The sequence below is a fragment of the Chiloscyllium plagiosum genome, unplaced genomic scaffold (genome assembly GCF_037043375.1).
Source record: "Chiloscyllium plagiosum isolate Xiang-an unplaced genomic scaffold, Cpla_swu_hap1 HiC_scaffold_19, whole genome shotgun sequence".
Classification (NCBI taxonomy): domain Eukaryota; kingdom Metazoa; phylum Chordata; class Chondrichthyes; order Orectolobiformes; family Hemiscylliidae; genus Chiloscyllium; species Chiloscyllium plagiosum.
The window spans coordinates 8,040,546-8,056,694 of NW_028270157.1; the positions used below are offsets into that span (position 1 = coordinate 8,040,546).

Below are 16,149 nucleotides of genomic sequence, written 5' to 3' on the forward strand. Positions count from 1 at the left end.
TAATTTAGGAGATCTGATTGGCATGGATGAGGTAGACCAAAGGGTCTGTTTCCATGGCGTACATCCCTCTGCCTTTCTTCAAAAGAAGTGTCTAGACAATTCACTTCTGTGTCAGCATTTCAAAGCATCGTGATTCTTTGCTAAGCTAATGGTAGGTTTGACTTTCTACTCCAGCTGGTAAATGATAGAAACACAGCCAATATTTACACACTGTTATTTTTCTTTAAAGTGATAAACACAAGAATACACCTCCTAACCTGACAATCAGTTTAATGTGTCTTTTGTATATGAGCTCAAGAATCCCCAATTAATACCCACTACCTGCATATGATCGAGCATAATTAACATGTGACTTCTCAATATGAATCTTCAGCTGTGCAATGCCTGAATATTCTATATATGGATTTCTAAAAGGTTTTTTGGTCAAATTTAACAGGAAAGATAAATACAAATGAAATTGGTATAATTAATTAGAGGGAACGCAAGGAGAAATTTTCTTCTTTTCACACATATTATGATCTAGAAATCATAGATGGAAATGGTTTCAGTAATAAATTTCTAAAGGGAGTTGGTTATACACCTGAATATGACAGAGAACGAGCAGAGATTTGGGACTAATCAGATATAAATTCAAGAGGAGGTACAGGCACATTGGCCCTCAGTCCTCCTCTCCTTGATCATTTTATTGCTATAAATGTGTGATTGCCAGTTCGGAGACAGAACTCACATAATTCCAGCACAAATAAAATGAAAGAAAAATGTCTTTAAGCAGTTTTATTGAGCATTATGCATTTTCTCACAATTTTTCTTGTTACAAAAAAAAGCCTAAGTCTGTCTTTCCAGTAATAAGAAGTCAGAAAGATTATACAGATTTTCAGAAAACTGGAACATAATTTCTATCTTGCTAGCAGCATCACAAAACTGTACAAAAATATGAACCACTTCATGAATATTATACATAATTTATATCATAAAACAAACCAGAACTGATCACCACTCCAAATGAATCATGGTAAGACATTTGATAGATCATGGTTGATCAAGTGTAGCTTTACTGAAAAGGATAAGATGGGACATTTATTTTAAACATGAGAAAAGAAAAGCAAAGTAGTCAGTTGTCATATTATGGCAAACTTACCAATGCTGATTGAAGCATATCCTTAAAAGATCTTCAAGGTAAACTGTTCATCAGGCTCTTTTAAAGTTGTTGAATACTCCTGGGTCTATTATGCATGGCTCTCCCACTAGCTCAAGTGCTTATTGTCCAAATATCGTATGCCTTACTGCCTGATTTCCCCAGGACTACAGAAATGACCAATCAAGGACAAATGCAAATAGTGGGAAGCCAGCCTAGAAAGGCAGAATTGATTTTTGAACGAGTCTCAGCCAAGCATCTCAGTGCCATTGAGTCCTAAATTCTGAGACCCTTAGCATCCAATCCCAAGGAGAGGTTGGTGGAGTGAAGTTCTGTTTTATCTGAGATCCCATCAGTAATTCTGTCCAGCTGGGCCTACACTTCCAGTGCCCATTTCGCTGAGGACATATTAACTTCTCCTCTTACATCTTCTACTGTGGAACTTCCTTCCTTAGCACCAGCAATGGTGACACTGAACATCACAAACCATTTGATTGAATACAAGTGTAAAAAAAACATCTGTCAAGTTGTCGAGAATGACTGTTTCACCAGGCATCAAAAACTTACACAAGTTTAGCAGGGGGATCCTGATTTACAATGCATAAAATACTCAAGTGAAGACACACCATTTGAGTAATCAAAAACATTCAAACAAGAACAAATCACATCAGCAGGAAATTCACTTGTCACACATACCTACATCTATAAATAAAGTTCCACTTTGGCTAGTTAAATACAGATACTTCTGCCGAGTATTTGTTGCCCATCAGAATGACCACAAGCCTTTATCATGATACAAACATGTTTGTACAATAATGCAGAAAAGACATAAACTAGCTTGAAGTTCCAGAGTACCAAAAGTCACTCAGAAATTTGTTGCGCTATCAAAACTTCAAAGCATGATCAAAATCAGGAAGTGGGCGGCACAGTGGTTAGCACTGCTGCCTCACAGCGCCGGAGACCCTGTTCAATTCCTGCCTCAGGCGACTGACTGTGTGGAGTTTGCACGTTCTCCCCGTGTCTGCGTGGGTTTCCTCCGGGTGCTCCGGTTTCCTCCCACAGTCCAAAGGTGTGCAGGTCAGGTGAATTGGCCATGCTAAATTGCCCGTAGTGTTGGGTAAATGTATGGGTGGGTTGCGCTTCGGCAGGTTGGTGTGGACTTGTTGGGCCGAAGGGCCTGTTTCCACAACGTAATGTAATGATTTTTTTCATATTACATATTTTTTAAAATGCTGTTTTCAAAGTACATCAAACACTGAATTTAATCATGGTGGATTAGGGGAACTTCTGGGCAGCCAATTCAGATGTCAAAGTGTACTGTGCGAACGAGTAAAAATTTGTATTGTAATACAGTTGAGTAATACAAATTGCTGGACAACTCAACAATTAAAATGCTAAGGAGAGGCTAGTTTAAAACTAAATCTGATTCATTGATAATCCGAGAGATTTTTTTTAAATTGCAATTGAACAGAAACAATACTATACATTTTAATTTCAAATATATCAACTCATAAAAAAAAATACATACACTGACGAAATCATTGCCTGTGGTATAACATTCTCAATAACTAGTGCTAGTTTAAAATCATTTCACTCTCTCACACTTTTCTGTTTATGTATGGAAGACAAAGCAATCTTGAACTTGTTCTGCAATTTTAAGAGTATTTGCAAAACACCATAAGAAATATGACCTTGAAATGTTAGAAAAACATAAATTTATACATGTTGGCGAGGCAAGGCAATAGCTTACATACTTGACTGGATTTTGTGAAATGATCCAAAGTTTCAGATTGATATGAATCTTCTACCTTTCTAAGAGGTAATAACTAATATGTATGTTATACTAATAATCCAGTGAAGTTAAAAGATTCCTGACATATTGCATATCTTTACAGATTAAAAGTTAGAATGAAATAAGTTTAATTAGTTCAAATCAGATAACACAGGTATAATTTTATATTAAATCTTATGCATCTTTCATTCATGAAAGGCTATTCATGACTACAGATGACTAGTCCGGTGGCTCAATGGTTAGTACTGCTGCCTCATAATGACTGGGACCTGGGTTCGATTCCACCCTCGGTGACTGTCTGTGTGAAGCGTACACATTCACCCCATGTCCGTGTGGGTTTCCTCCGGGTGCTCTGGTTTCCTCTCAGTCCAAAGACATACAGGTTAAGTGGACTAGCCATGCTAAATTGTCCCATAGTGTCCAGGGATGTGTAGTTAAGTGGATTAGCCATGGGAGATACAAGGATAGAGTAGGGTGGTAGGTCTGGGTGGGATGCTGTTCAGAGGGTTGGTGTGGACTTGATGGGCTGAATGGCCTATAGTGATTGTATGATTCTACTTCCAGGCACTGTAACTGGTATGAACGAAGGATTGGAGGAGGTAAAGAAGGAGTTCAAAACAAGGCTCTGGACCTTTACTCCAGACATGCAAAACTTTCTAACGAAAGACCGTTTAATCAATTGTAATCCTAAACTGAAAAATGAAGAAGCTGTTTAAAAAAAGGGATGCTTTTACTTTACCAACCCTGTATGTTGTAGCAGCTAGATGCAATTTCTATGTCTAAAAAGATGAGGCTAACACTAGCAGAGGTGTTTTATAAGTTAGAAATGCATGCGCACGCTTGGTGTAATATTTGAAAATTATGTACAACCTCAGAGACAAAAAGGTTTCCAATATTTGAGCAATAGGAACATATTTTCCGAAACTGACTATAGTCAGCAGTCAAAGCATGCTTTGTCTGAAGTATTGTGCCTTTATTCCCAGCACATCCTATGATTCGGAATTTTATTTTCTCTGTGAAATCCAAAGACATCTTATGTTCAACCAAAGCAATCCCTTGCAAGAGCTAATCTTCAGTTATCTACAGCCAACAGCTAGTTGTAACTCTTCATTAGCTCAAATCTCTGGAATCATGCTGTTGAAAGAAAGAAAGAGGAATGGCACAGTCTCTGTCCTTCGGAGTGGATTGTAAAATGCAGAAATCAATGTTTCTGTTCAGTAGCATTAATGGCCACCTGAACTGGGTGAGTTGTGAATCCAGTCAATGACTATGAGAGTCATACTTCCAATCATAAAGATAATGCCAATAGTAAGAAAAATCATAGCCTAGAAAACATGAGGCACAGAAAAAAAATTAACATTTCACAACATTTTGCAACTCAGACTTACCATATTGTTTACCATATCAATAGTGATTGCATTTTTCAACACAAAACAAAAAAATTATAGTGGGATTCCCAACTATAATTAAACGTTTTAGAAAATAGTGCAAGACTTGGAATCTCCAATGTCTATGGTAAGAGACACTTCATTATTTTAGCAATTCATCACCTGGCAAGTAATAACTGCAGAGGATGGTTGAGGTCAAGTCATTGAGTGTATTTAAGACAGAGACAGATTGGTCAGGGGATCAAGGGTTACAGGGAGAAGGCAGGGGGATGGGGTTGAGAAATATATCAGAGTGGCAGAGCAGACTTGATGGGCCAAATGGCCCAATTCTGCTCCTAGTTCTTACAGGAAGTGTTTCTTTCAGATCCTTCAAGATCTAGAAAGGGAGTTAAACATGTGTGCATTCTCAATTAGAATTAGAATCCCTCCTGTCTGGAAACAGGCCTTCAGCCCAACAAGTCCACACCAACCCTCTGAAGAGTATCCCACCCAGACTCACTCCCCTATTACGCTACATTTACCCATGACTCATGCACCTAACCTATAATTAAGCATGGCCAATTCACCTAACCTACACATCTTTGGACAGCGGGACAAAACCAGAGCATCTGGAAGAAACCCACGCAGACATGGGGAGAATATGCAAACTCCACACAGACAGTCGGCCGAAGTCGGAATTGAACTTGGGTCCCTGGTGCTGTGAAGCAGCACTGCTAACCACTGAGCCACCATGCCACCCCGCTTCTCCCTTGTGAACTTCCAGATGGCATCATTGTTAACCATCTCCTTTATTATCCCCAGGCTTTGGGAGCTGGATCAACACTTGGGCAAATGGAAGTGTCCCGTATTGTTGAACATTGCTGGCACAATAGCCCACTAAGATTTCTGAGCACAAATACCTGCTTGTTAATGATTTATGAAGATAATAAATACCTGAAGAATAGTATGGACAGCAAATGAAAAGTTGTTACAGTGTCACTGAACTAACAATAGGTGGGTTAGTCGTGGGAAATACAGGGTTACAGGGACGGGGTAGGGCAGTGGGTCTGGGTGGGATGCTCTTTGGAGGGTCAGTGTGGACTTGATGGACTGAATAGCCTGCTTTCACATTGTAGGGATTCTGCGTAGCAGAAAAAGGATCAAGGGGCGAAAAGGTCTACTTGCATTGTTATGTTTTTACGACAGTGGACGAGGTGTGAAGTTAAATTACGGTCATACATTTCAGAAAACATGCTTCAAGATGTTGAAATATTGGTCTGTGCAACCCATGACTTCAAAGCTTACCCTAAGAAATTTGTCATAAACAATTTTAGCTCGTAATCTTGTATCATTTACTGACCCCAATCTTTTGCATGGATTTCATTGACTCTTTCTTCACAAGTCTGATGTAACAGGCTGACGGGAGGATGAAGATAAGCATTGTTGCTGCAGATGCACCTAGAACACAGAATAACGAGAAACCATCAAGATTAAACATCTTCAGGATGCTGCCTGGGCTGGACGGCATGTCTAACGAAGAATGGTTAAGGGAGCTTTTCTCATTGGAGTGAAGAGGAGTGAGAGGTGACTCGATTGAGGTGTCCAAGATGATGTGACACACAGAGTGAATAGTCAGAGACTTTTCCCCAGGGCAGAAATGGCTGTCATGAGGGGCATAATTTTAAGGTAATTGGAGGAAGGTTTAGGGGAGATGTCAGAGGTGGGTTCTTTATGCAGAAAGTGGTGGGTGCATGGAATGCGCTGCTGGGTATGGTAGTAGAGTGAGAGACGTTAGGGATATTTAAGCGATGCTTGGACAGGCACATGGATGTTAGTAAATTGAAGGGTATGTAGGTTGGGCTGACCTTAGAGTAGGATAAAAGGTTGGCACAACATCAAGGGCCAAGGGGCCTGTACTGTACTATTCTATTTTTCAATAACGTAATGCCAGTTATGCAGCGGTACCCATGAGCTTACCTATAAACCCAAAAATGTCCCGAATGTTTGGAACAAATATCACAAGAAGGTTGTCTAAAATTAGCAGGATTGTTCCGATTATAATGTGCCGTATCCAGTTGAAAGGCCTTCTCGGACATACCAGTTCCTGAATCGATGTTCGGATCTGTAGACATGAAATATGATGAGAAAAATGTTTCAAACATTTTGCAAACTATGTTAGATTGCATACTCACCCACACCCCTAAAACTAAAATTGCATAACAGACAATCCCAAAGGACTGCCCTAGCAACAGAAGAATAAAAAAAGTTTGCAGCCCCCCCCCCATTTCTGATCTATGGCAGCCCTTTTTCATTGTCAGAACCGGATGTTGCAAACTTTCCTGCACTTACTTAAGATATTCAAAGGCAACTTTTACTAATTAAAATCAGACTTGGCATATGAATGCAACTTTGCCTTGATGCTTTTAGCTGACAGAAGCCGTTAAATAGATAGGTTGTCCACTTTAGTAGCAAAAACTGGAAGGCAAGTTATTATCTGAATGGTAATAGATTGGGAAATTGGGAGCTATAATGAAACTTGCTGTAGCTCAGCTGCTGAAAGGAAACATGCAACTGTAGCAGACGGTGAAGACAATAAATGGCATTCATAGCGATGGGATTCGGGTATAGGAGCAGGGATGTGTTGCTGCAATTGTTCAGGGCCTTGGTGAAACCACACCTGAAATACTGTGTGCAGTTTTGGTCTCCTTATCAGAGGATGGATGCTCTAGCTATGATGGGAGTGAAACAAAGGTTTACCAGACTGATTCCTAGAATTGTTTAGGTCATTATTCCCAGAGTTTAGAAGAATGAGGAGGGATCTCATAGAAACCTATAAAATTTGAACAGGAATAGCAGGATAAATCAGGAAGGATATTGCCGATTACGGAATCAGGGGAACAGTTCAGAGATATGGGTTAGGCCACACAGGATTGAGGTGAGGAGAAATTTCTTCATAGACTGTGAGCCTGTGGAGCTCTTTGCCACGGAAAGCAATTGAGGCCAAAACATTAAATGTTTTCAAGAAGTTGTTGTAGTTCTTAGGGTTAAAGTGAACAAAGGGTATGGGGAGAAAGTGGGACGGGGGTTTTGAGATGAACTTTGATTACACTGAACGGGGAACAGTTTGAAGGGCTGAATGGCCTGCTTCTGCTCCTATATTCTATTGCGAGACAGCAACAGCAACTAAAGTCTGAAAGTAAGGGTCTTACTCCACAAGCTGCATGAAAAGATTATTTTGGCAAAAGTATTCATGCTTTAAGTGAAAGTGAATGCATTGGGACAGAAATCTGTCATGTGCTCCTTGAAATGTGTTCCAACATTCTGTTAAGGTCATGGCTGATCAGTGACCTAACTCCATATACCTGCATTTATTCCATATCTCATAATACCTTTGGCTAAAAAAACACAATCTCTGGTTTAAAGTGAACAGTTGATTTTGTGTTCATTGTTGTTGTGAAAGACAGTTCCAAATTTCTAGCACAATTTGAGGACCTGTCTCCCATTTACATGCCTCAAAAGGCCTTTCTCTAACTTTTGAATGAGGCCCAAACACTGCCCACTAGTGGAGTATCTGGGTAACAAAGTTGTCTCATAATTTACTCAAGTGCTATTTCCTGTCTCTGAGCATTTATTGCTAATAAGCATTTGAACTCATTAAAAGGAATTGAGGAGTAGTGTGTCCCCTGAACCTCTGCAGGCACTCTCCTGGTCTCTCATTGGAGCTATGAAAGGAGAACAGCCATAGAATTTCAAGTGAAATCAGAAGAGGATGTAGCAAACCCATCGTTCAGTGACTTCAAAGCTAATTAACATGAGAATGGGAAACAGAGATCGACAACATGCCTGGCTTAAGTTTATTTAAAAAAATACTGGGGAAGCACGGTGGCTCAGTGATCAGTACTGCTGCTTCACAGCACCAGGGTCCCAGGTTTAGTTCTAGCCTCGGGCAACTGTCTGTGTGGAGTTTGCACATTCTCCCCGTGTCTGCATGAGTTTCCTCCGGGTGCTCCGGTTTCCTCCCACAGTCACAAAGATGAGCAGGTCAGGTGAATTGGTCATGCTAAATTGCCCATAGTGTTAGGTACATTAGTCAGAGGGAAATGGGTCTGGGTGGGTTACTCTTCAGAGGGTCGGTGTGGACTGGTTGGACAAAAAGACCTGTTTCCATACTGTAGGGAATCTAATCTTAAAAACTGTGAGTGACAGGCTTCCCCTATTGCGCAGGTTAGAAGGCTAAATAAAGGCTTGGACGCGGGATAAAGATAGCACTGAACTTTATTTGAACCATCTGAAAGAAATACCAATGTGAAGTCTGAAGCAGTGAATTAGTTGCAATGAATACACAGAAACACAGAAAAAATAATTCAAGTGCAGTAGCTGCTAGTGTAAAGGCAGATGGAGGAGATGTTTGTCTGTTTAAGTCTATGGTGGTAAATATAAAATATTTTCTTTTGGAATAACTCTTGTCCATTAGAATAACTAGTTCCCTTTACATATACATCTGCCAGCACAAAAAAAGTGGCTTACAAATATTATTGACTCCTACAAGGGTAGACTCTATGGTATTTACAAACTGTTGCTCCAGTTTTGAATGTAAATTACTAAAATGATGGCATAACATATATCTCTATTTTAACAATTCCAACCAGGTAATTCTCTTGTTGGAATATCACCCAAATAAATTTCATTCTCATCTTCTGAGCAGGTATAGGTTAATGTACCTCTACCACAATGTCAACGAGATTGTTTTACAGCTGAAAACCCCACAATTGTCCCTCTTGTTTAGATATAATCAAGTTAGAAAAATGGTTTATTGTTGAAAACTGTCGAAGCATGAATGAAAAAGCATGAACGAACGCTACAGTTGATTCAAACCTTCCATTTTATCTCCAAACCACCCCTCCCCCCCAAAAGTATTGGCATTTCCCAATGATGTACTCACTATTCCAGTAACATCCCATTCAAATCAATGCATCGTTTGTGGCTGCTATATTTCCGTATCATTCATTATCACCCAGCTTCTCTTTCCACCATCTTGTCTGTCCTTGCTGCCTGACATTAATTTGTAGATGAGACCAGAACTTCATTTCTGGCAACTATCCCTCTCTTACCAAGGATGACAAGATGGAAATCATTTTATTCAGACACTATTGGCCAAAAGCTCTTTGCTACTGACATCCCCTCACCCTTTGCTTGTTATCCAAGTCAACCGCAGTATCTGATCACCACAGAATCCAATCCTCTACAACATCGACCAGGTTTGTTCTTACCCCACTCCCATTAAAATGCTTACCCAAGCTTTTGTCATTTCTCTGCAACTGCTCCAACTGATCCTCTCAAGCATCATCCTTCACAAGCTCTGACAAAGAGTCATCTAGACTTGAAATGTTGGCTTGTTCTCTCTCCATGGGTGCTGCCTGGCCTGCTGTGATCTCCAGCATTTCTTGTTTTCACTTCATAAGCTCTAACTTGTCCAAAACTGTGCTGCCTACTTCCAAGTCCAGTTCACCACAACATTCACTGTTACCTTGGCACCCAATTTCATCAAATTTAAAATTTGTGACCCCTGACAAAAGTCTCCTTGGTTTTTGACCCTCCAAACATCGACAGCTTCTCATCCCAGCCTCTCCTCTCTAATGTTGTACTGCTGGACACATATCGTTTTCCTGTTCCAAAGATTTTAGTTGTAACATTTCCCTTTCTCACCCTCAGCACCTTAAAATCCTTTGATTGTAAAAGTCTATATTACAAAACATCCTTTTATCATCCATGCTTCTAGTCATCTCTCCTAACTTCCCCAACTGCTGCTCAGCATCCATTTAGGCACCTGGTTCCAATTTCTCCATTGCATACAGACATTACTTGGCAAAGTTATTACTTTATTCTAGATGGCTGCTGCTTTATGAAGCCTGCAATACTTCTAATTAAACTCAAGGGGATGCTCATTCAGAATTGGTCATTTGTGAATCATGTGATATGGTATGAGGACAAGAGTTCTTCAGGCAATGAAGAAAAGGCAGAATTCAAGGAAAGCTTCAGTGAATTTACCCAAAGTACTAACAGCTTTTTCTGGCATAAAACGCACTGCAACAAAATGTTGATTTTAATTACTGTTGCAGATTTGCAACTTCCAAATTTTTTAGCTAAATGATAGCAGGCCATTCAAGTCGTTTGTTACGTATTTTGTGTTTAAATCCTTGGAAACTATTCAGATTGTAATCCGTCTCGCTAGTCTACTAGGTCAGTGTAATGCTCCCTAAAGAAACATCTGATAAAGGGTATAAGGAATGGTTGTTAGCAGAAACAGTTTGAAAGATTTTGCATTAAAGGGTAAGATAGTAAACAATGTTTCAAAGATCAGGGCACTCGATAACACCTTAAAATGATCCATTTTTGTGATCAGGCCATTACAGTTCTGAGAAACATTAAGGTTAAATTCCTGCAGGGAGGCGATGGCCTTGTGTTAGTACCACTGGACTGTTAATACACAGACCCAGGAAAGCTCTGGGTTTGAATGCCACCAGGATAGATGGTAGAATTTGAATTAAGTAACAAAACAAAACTGGAGAATCTAATGATGACCATGAATTGGTTGTCAGAGAGAAACCCTCCTGTTCATTAACGTTTTTTGGGGCAGGAATCTGCCATCCTTACCTGGTCTGGACTCCCCCTCCCACTCTGCCGAGGACATGCAGGTCCTGGTCCTCCTCCACCACCATTCCCTCACCACCCGACGCCTGGAGGAAGAACGCCTCAACTTCTGCCTCGGAACACTTCAACCCCAGGGCATCAATGTGGATTTCACCAGTTTCCTCATTTTCCCTTCCCCCACCTCACCCCAGCTCCAATCTTCCAGGTCAGCACCGCACTCATGACCTGTCCTACCAGCCTATCTTCCTTCCCACCTATCCACTCCACCCTCTTCTCTGACCTATCACCTCCATCCCCACCCCATTCACCTATTGTACTATGCTACTTTCTCCCCACCCATTTATTTCTCCACTCTGCAGGCAACCTGCCTCTATTCCTGATGAAAGGCTTTTGCTCGAAATGCTGATTTTCCTGCTCCTTGGATGCCTGACCTGCTGTGCTTTTCTCTAATCTAGACTCTGGTCAATATGTGACTCCAGACCCACAGAACATGGTTGACTCTCAGCTGGGTTGAGGGATGGGCAATGAATGCTCATCCAGCCAGTGATGCCCTCATCCCAAGAAAGAATAAAAATCCCCCACATTAAGCTTTTATAAGCCCCAAATGGAAAAGAAATCTGGTTTGCTGCCTGTACCATGTGCTCGTGAGGTGAGGAATAGGGAGAGAAAGGAGTTGAACACGTGGCTACAGGGATGGTGCAGGAGGGAGGGTTTCGGGTTTTTGTATAATTGGAGCTCTTTCTGGGCTAGATGGGATCTCTACAAGCAGGATGGTCTTCATCTAAACCAGAGGGGTACCGTTATCCTGGGTGGAAAATTCGCTAAAGCTATTAAGGTGGATTTAAACTAATACAGCAGGGGGATGGGAACCAAAATTGTAGGACAGGTACAGAAGAGGATGAGAATAGGGAGTTCCCAAATCAAGTATCTGACACTGGCAAGTGAGAACCCGGTTTGAAGTATGTGTACTTCAATGTGAGGAGCAGCCGAAATAAAGTGGGTGAACTGGCAGCGTGGGTTGGTACCTGGGACTTCGATGTTGTGGCCATTACAGACACATGGATAGAGCAGGGACAGGAATGGCTGTTGCAGGTTCCGAGATTCAGATGTTTCAGTAAGAACAGAGAAGATGGTAAAAGAGGGGGAGGTGTGGCATTGTTGATCAGGGACAATATTACAGTTGTAGAAAGGATGTTTGGGGACTTGTTAACTGAGGTAGTATGGGCTGAGGTTAGAAACAGGAAAGGAGAAGTCACCATGCTGGGAGTTTTCTATAGGCCTCCGAATAGTCCCAGAGATGTAGAGGAAAGGATAGCAAAGATGATTCTCGATTGGAGTGAGAGAGACAGGGTAGTTGTCATGGGGGACTTCAACTATCCAAATATTGACTGGGATCACTACAGTACGAGTACTATAGATGGGTCAGTTTTTGTCCAGTGTGTGTGCAGGTGGGGTTCCTGACACAGGTCTACAAGGGGCGAAGCCACTTTAGATTTAGTACTGGGTAATGAGCCTGGCCAGGTGCTGGCTTTGGAAGTAGGTGAGCACTTTGGAGACAGGTTTACTTTAGTGATGGAAAGGGATAGGTGTACTCCACCGAACAAGAGTTACAGCTGGGGGAAGGGAAATCACGATGCAATTAGGAAAGATTTAGGAAGCATAGAATGGGGAAGGAAACTGCAGGGGATTAGATTAGATTACATTACATTACAGTGTGGAAACAGGCCCTTCGGCCCAACAAGTCCACACCGACCCGCTGAAGCGCAACCCACCCACGCCCCCACATTTACCCATTACCTAACACTACGGGCAATTTAGCATGGCCAATTTGCCTGACCTGCACATCTTTGGATTGTGGGAGGAAACCGGAGCACCCGGAGGAAACCCACGCAGACACGGGGAGAATGTGCAAACTCCACACAGTCAGTCGCCTGAGGCGGGAATTGAACCCGGGTCTCAGGCGCTGTGAGGCAGCAGTGCTAACCACTGTGCCACCGTGCCGCCCACAATGAACACATTAAAAATGTGGAGCTTATTCAAGGAAAAGCTCCTGTGTGTCCGAGATAAGTATGTACCTGTCAGGCAGGGAGGAAGATATAGAACGCATGAGCCGTGGTTTACTAAGGAAGTGGAATCCCTGGTCAAGAAGAAGAAGAAGGCTTATGTTAGGATGAGATGTGAAAACTCAGTTAGGGCGCTTGAGGGTTACAAGGAAGTCAGGAAAGACCTAAAAAGAGAGCTCAGAGAGCCAGGAGGAGACATGAGAAGTTGTTGGCGGATAGGATCAGGTTAAACCCTAAGGCTTTCCACAGGTATGTCAGGAATAAAAGAATGATGAGAGTTAAATTAGGGCTAATCAAGGATAATAGTGGAAAGTTGTGTGTGGAGTCAGAGGAGATAGGGGAAGCACTAAATAAATATTTTTCGACAGTGTTCACTACAGAAAATGAAAATGTTGCCGAGGAAGATACAGAGATATTTGCATCTAGACTAGAACAGATTGAGGTTTACAAGGAAGAGGTGTTAGAAATACTGCAGAGTGTGAAAATAGACAAGTCCCCTGGGCCAGATGGGATCTATCCTAGGATCCTCTGGAAGCAAGGGAAGAGATTGCCGAGCCTTTGGCATTGATCTTCAAATCATCATTGTCTACAGGAATAGTGCCTGAGGACTGGAGGATAGCAAATGTGGGTCCCTTGTTCAAAAAGGGTAGTAGAGACAACCCTGGTAATTACAGACCAATGTGTCTCACTTCATTTGTTGGTAAAGTATTGGAAAAGGTTATAAGAGATAGGATTTATAACCATCTGGAAAAGAATAATCTGATCAGGGACAGTCAGCACGGTTTTGTGAAGGGTAGGTCGTGCCTAACGAATCTTATTGAGTTTTTTGACAAAGTGACCAAACAGGTAGATGAGAGTAAACTGGTTGATGTGGTGTATATGGATTTCAGCAAGGCATTTGATAAGGTTCCCCACAGTAGGCAATTATACAAAATGTGGAGAAATGGGATTGTGGGAGATATAGCAGTTTGGATCAGTAATTGGCTTGCTGAAAGAAAACAGAGGGTTGTAGTTGATGGAACATGTTCATCTTGGGAGTCCAGTTACTAGTGGCGGACCGCAAGGGTCGGTGTTGGGTCCACTGCTGTTTATCATTTTTATAAATGACCTGGATGAGGGCATAGAAGGGTGGGTTAGTAAACTTGCGAACGACACTAAGGTCGGTGGAGTAGTGGATAGTGACGAAGGATGTAGTAGGTTGCAGAGAAACATAGATAGGATGTCGAGCTGGGCTGAGAGGTGGCAAATGGAGTTTAATGCGGACAAGTGTGAGGTGATACACTTTGGACGGAGTAATCGGAATGCAAAGTATTGGGCTAATGGTAAGATTCTTGGGAGTGCAGATGAGCAGAGAGATCTCAATGTCCATGTACACAGATCCCTGCAAGTTGCCACCCAGATTGACAGGGTTGTTAAGAAGGCATAGAGTGTTTTGGCCTTTATTAATAGACAGATTGAGTTCCAGAACCAGGAGGTTATGCTGCAGCTGTACAAAGCTCTGGTACAGCCACACTTGGAGTATTGTGTACAATTCTGGTCACCGCATTATAAGAAGGATGTGGAAGCTTTGGAAAGGGTGCAGAGGAGATTTACTAGGATGTTGCCTGGTATGGAGGGAAGGTCTTACGAGGAAAGGCTGAGGGCCTTGAGGCTGCTCTCGTTAGAGAGAAGAAGGTTGAGAGGTGACTTAATAGAGACATACAAGCTAATCAGAGGGTTAGATAGGGTGGACAGGGAGAGCCTTTTTCCAAGTATGGGGACGGCAAACACGAGGGGACACAACTTTAAAGTGAGGGGAGGTAGGTATAAGACAGATGTCAGAGGTAGTTTCTTTACTCAGAGAGTAGTATGGGTATGGAATGCTTTGCCTGCAACGGTAGTAGATTCGCCAAGTTTAAGTGCATTTAAGTCATCATTGGACAGGCATATGGACGGATGGAATAGTGTAGGTGGGATGGGCTTCAGATTAGTATGACAGGGTGGCGCCACATCGAGGACTGAAGGGCCTGTACTGCGCTGTGATGTTCTATGTTCTAAACCTCTTTCTAACAAACTGCTCAGAGACTACAGGGAACTACAATATTGTTTTTGCAGATCATTTAACAGGAGGTTGTGAAGGAGCCCTTTGGTATAGTTAAGATATATATGACAGAACCGTTATACTCTGGTCCAGATTGGTGAAGTTTCACCTTGTGGTACTGCTGACACTCAAAAGTTTGATTACGTTCATTGTTACAGCTTAATCTATGCCCGCGACAAGACCCAAATCAGATGCTAGTCTTTCCTATTTTGAATGAATTACTCCAAGGCAAGCTGATTTTGTTCATGCAGTACAGATAATTAACAGCACCAATATCAGTTTAATTTGTTTCATTAAAGTTCATTGTAGAATTAAGATTAGAAAGTTCATCCAAATGTCATTGCCATTAGGCTGAACACATTTATTTCTCGGATTATGAATGGGTTTTTCAAGTAAATTAAATTATCAACAAAGGTTAGTTCATCAAAAGCACCTTTATTTTGTCAGCGATGAGAAAATGAAACATATTTCTCTTTCGGGCTGCTCTAGGTTGTGTGTAACAGAGTTGTGCAATCCTTCTGTTCAATTCAAATCAGCAGAGTCCTCACAGTAGGAATTCTTGTGTTCCCACACTAGCTATGTTATATTCTTGGGGTGATATTACAATATTGTTCAAAAGTTACAGTAAATTAAAACTCAAACCTATTTCATATATACACTGCCTCACCACCCAAACCAACTTCCATCCCATCAGCAGGGCAGGATTTAAATCAAAGGTGGACGACAATGTTCTACCTGTGTGCAGTCCACAAATAAATAGGGCTTTTAAAATAAATTAGGAGAAAGCGAGGACTGCAGATGCTGGGGATCAGAGCTTAAAAATGTGTTGCTGGAAAAGTGCAGCAGGTCAGGCAGCATCAAAGGAACAGGAGAAGGGCTTATGCCTGAAACGTTGATTCTCCTTCTCCTTTGATGCTGCCTGACCTGCTGCGCTTTTCCAGCAACACATTTTTAAGCTTTTAAAATAAATGGCTATATGGTTTAGCTAATCCCACATTAATTCACCAGGAGACAGGTGCCTAGAATAGAGCAGTACAAATGTCTGCAAGGTCAGAGGTGGC

At 41.6% G+C, this 16,149-nt stretch overlaps 1 protein-coding gene across 6 annotated transcripts in view; it reads right to left on the reverse strand.

Moving 5' to 3' along the window:
- Positions 1-759: 759 nt before the first annotated feature.
- The window catches only part of LOC122559311 (sodium-coupled neutral amino acid transporter 4-like), a 115,961-nt gene continuing 100,571 nt past the window's right edge, over positions 760-16,149 (reverse strand). For all 6 annotated transcript variants that reach the window (XM_087997011.1, XM_087997012.1, XM_087997014.1 and 3 more), the window contains exons 15-17: positions 6,272-6,416; positions 5,655-5,752; positions 760-4,252 (exon numbers count right to left, since the gene is read on the reverse strand). In XM_087997011.1, the coding sequence (XP_087853137.1) occupies positions 4,151-4,252; positions 5,655-5,752; positions 6,272-6,416 (345 nt within the window). In that variant the 3' untranslated portion in view covers positions 760-4,150. The remainder of the gene's footprint in view (positions 4,253-5,654; positions 5,753-6,271; positions 6,417-16,149) is intronic.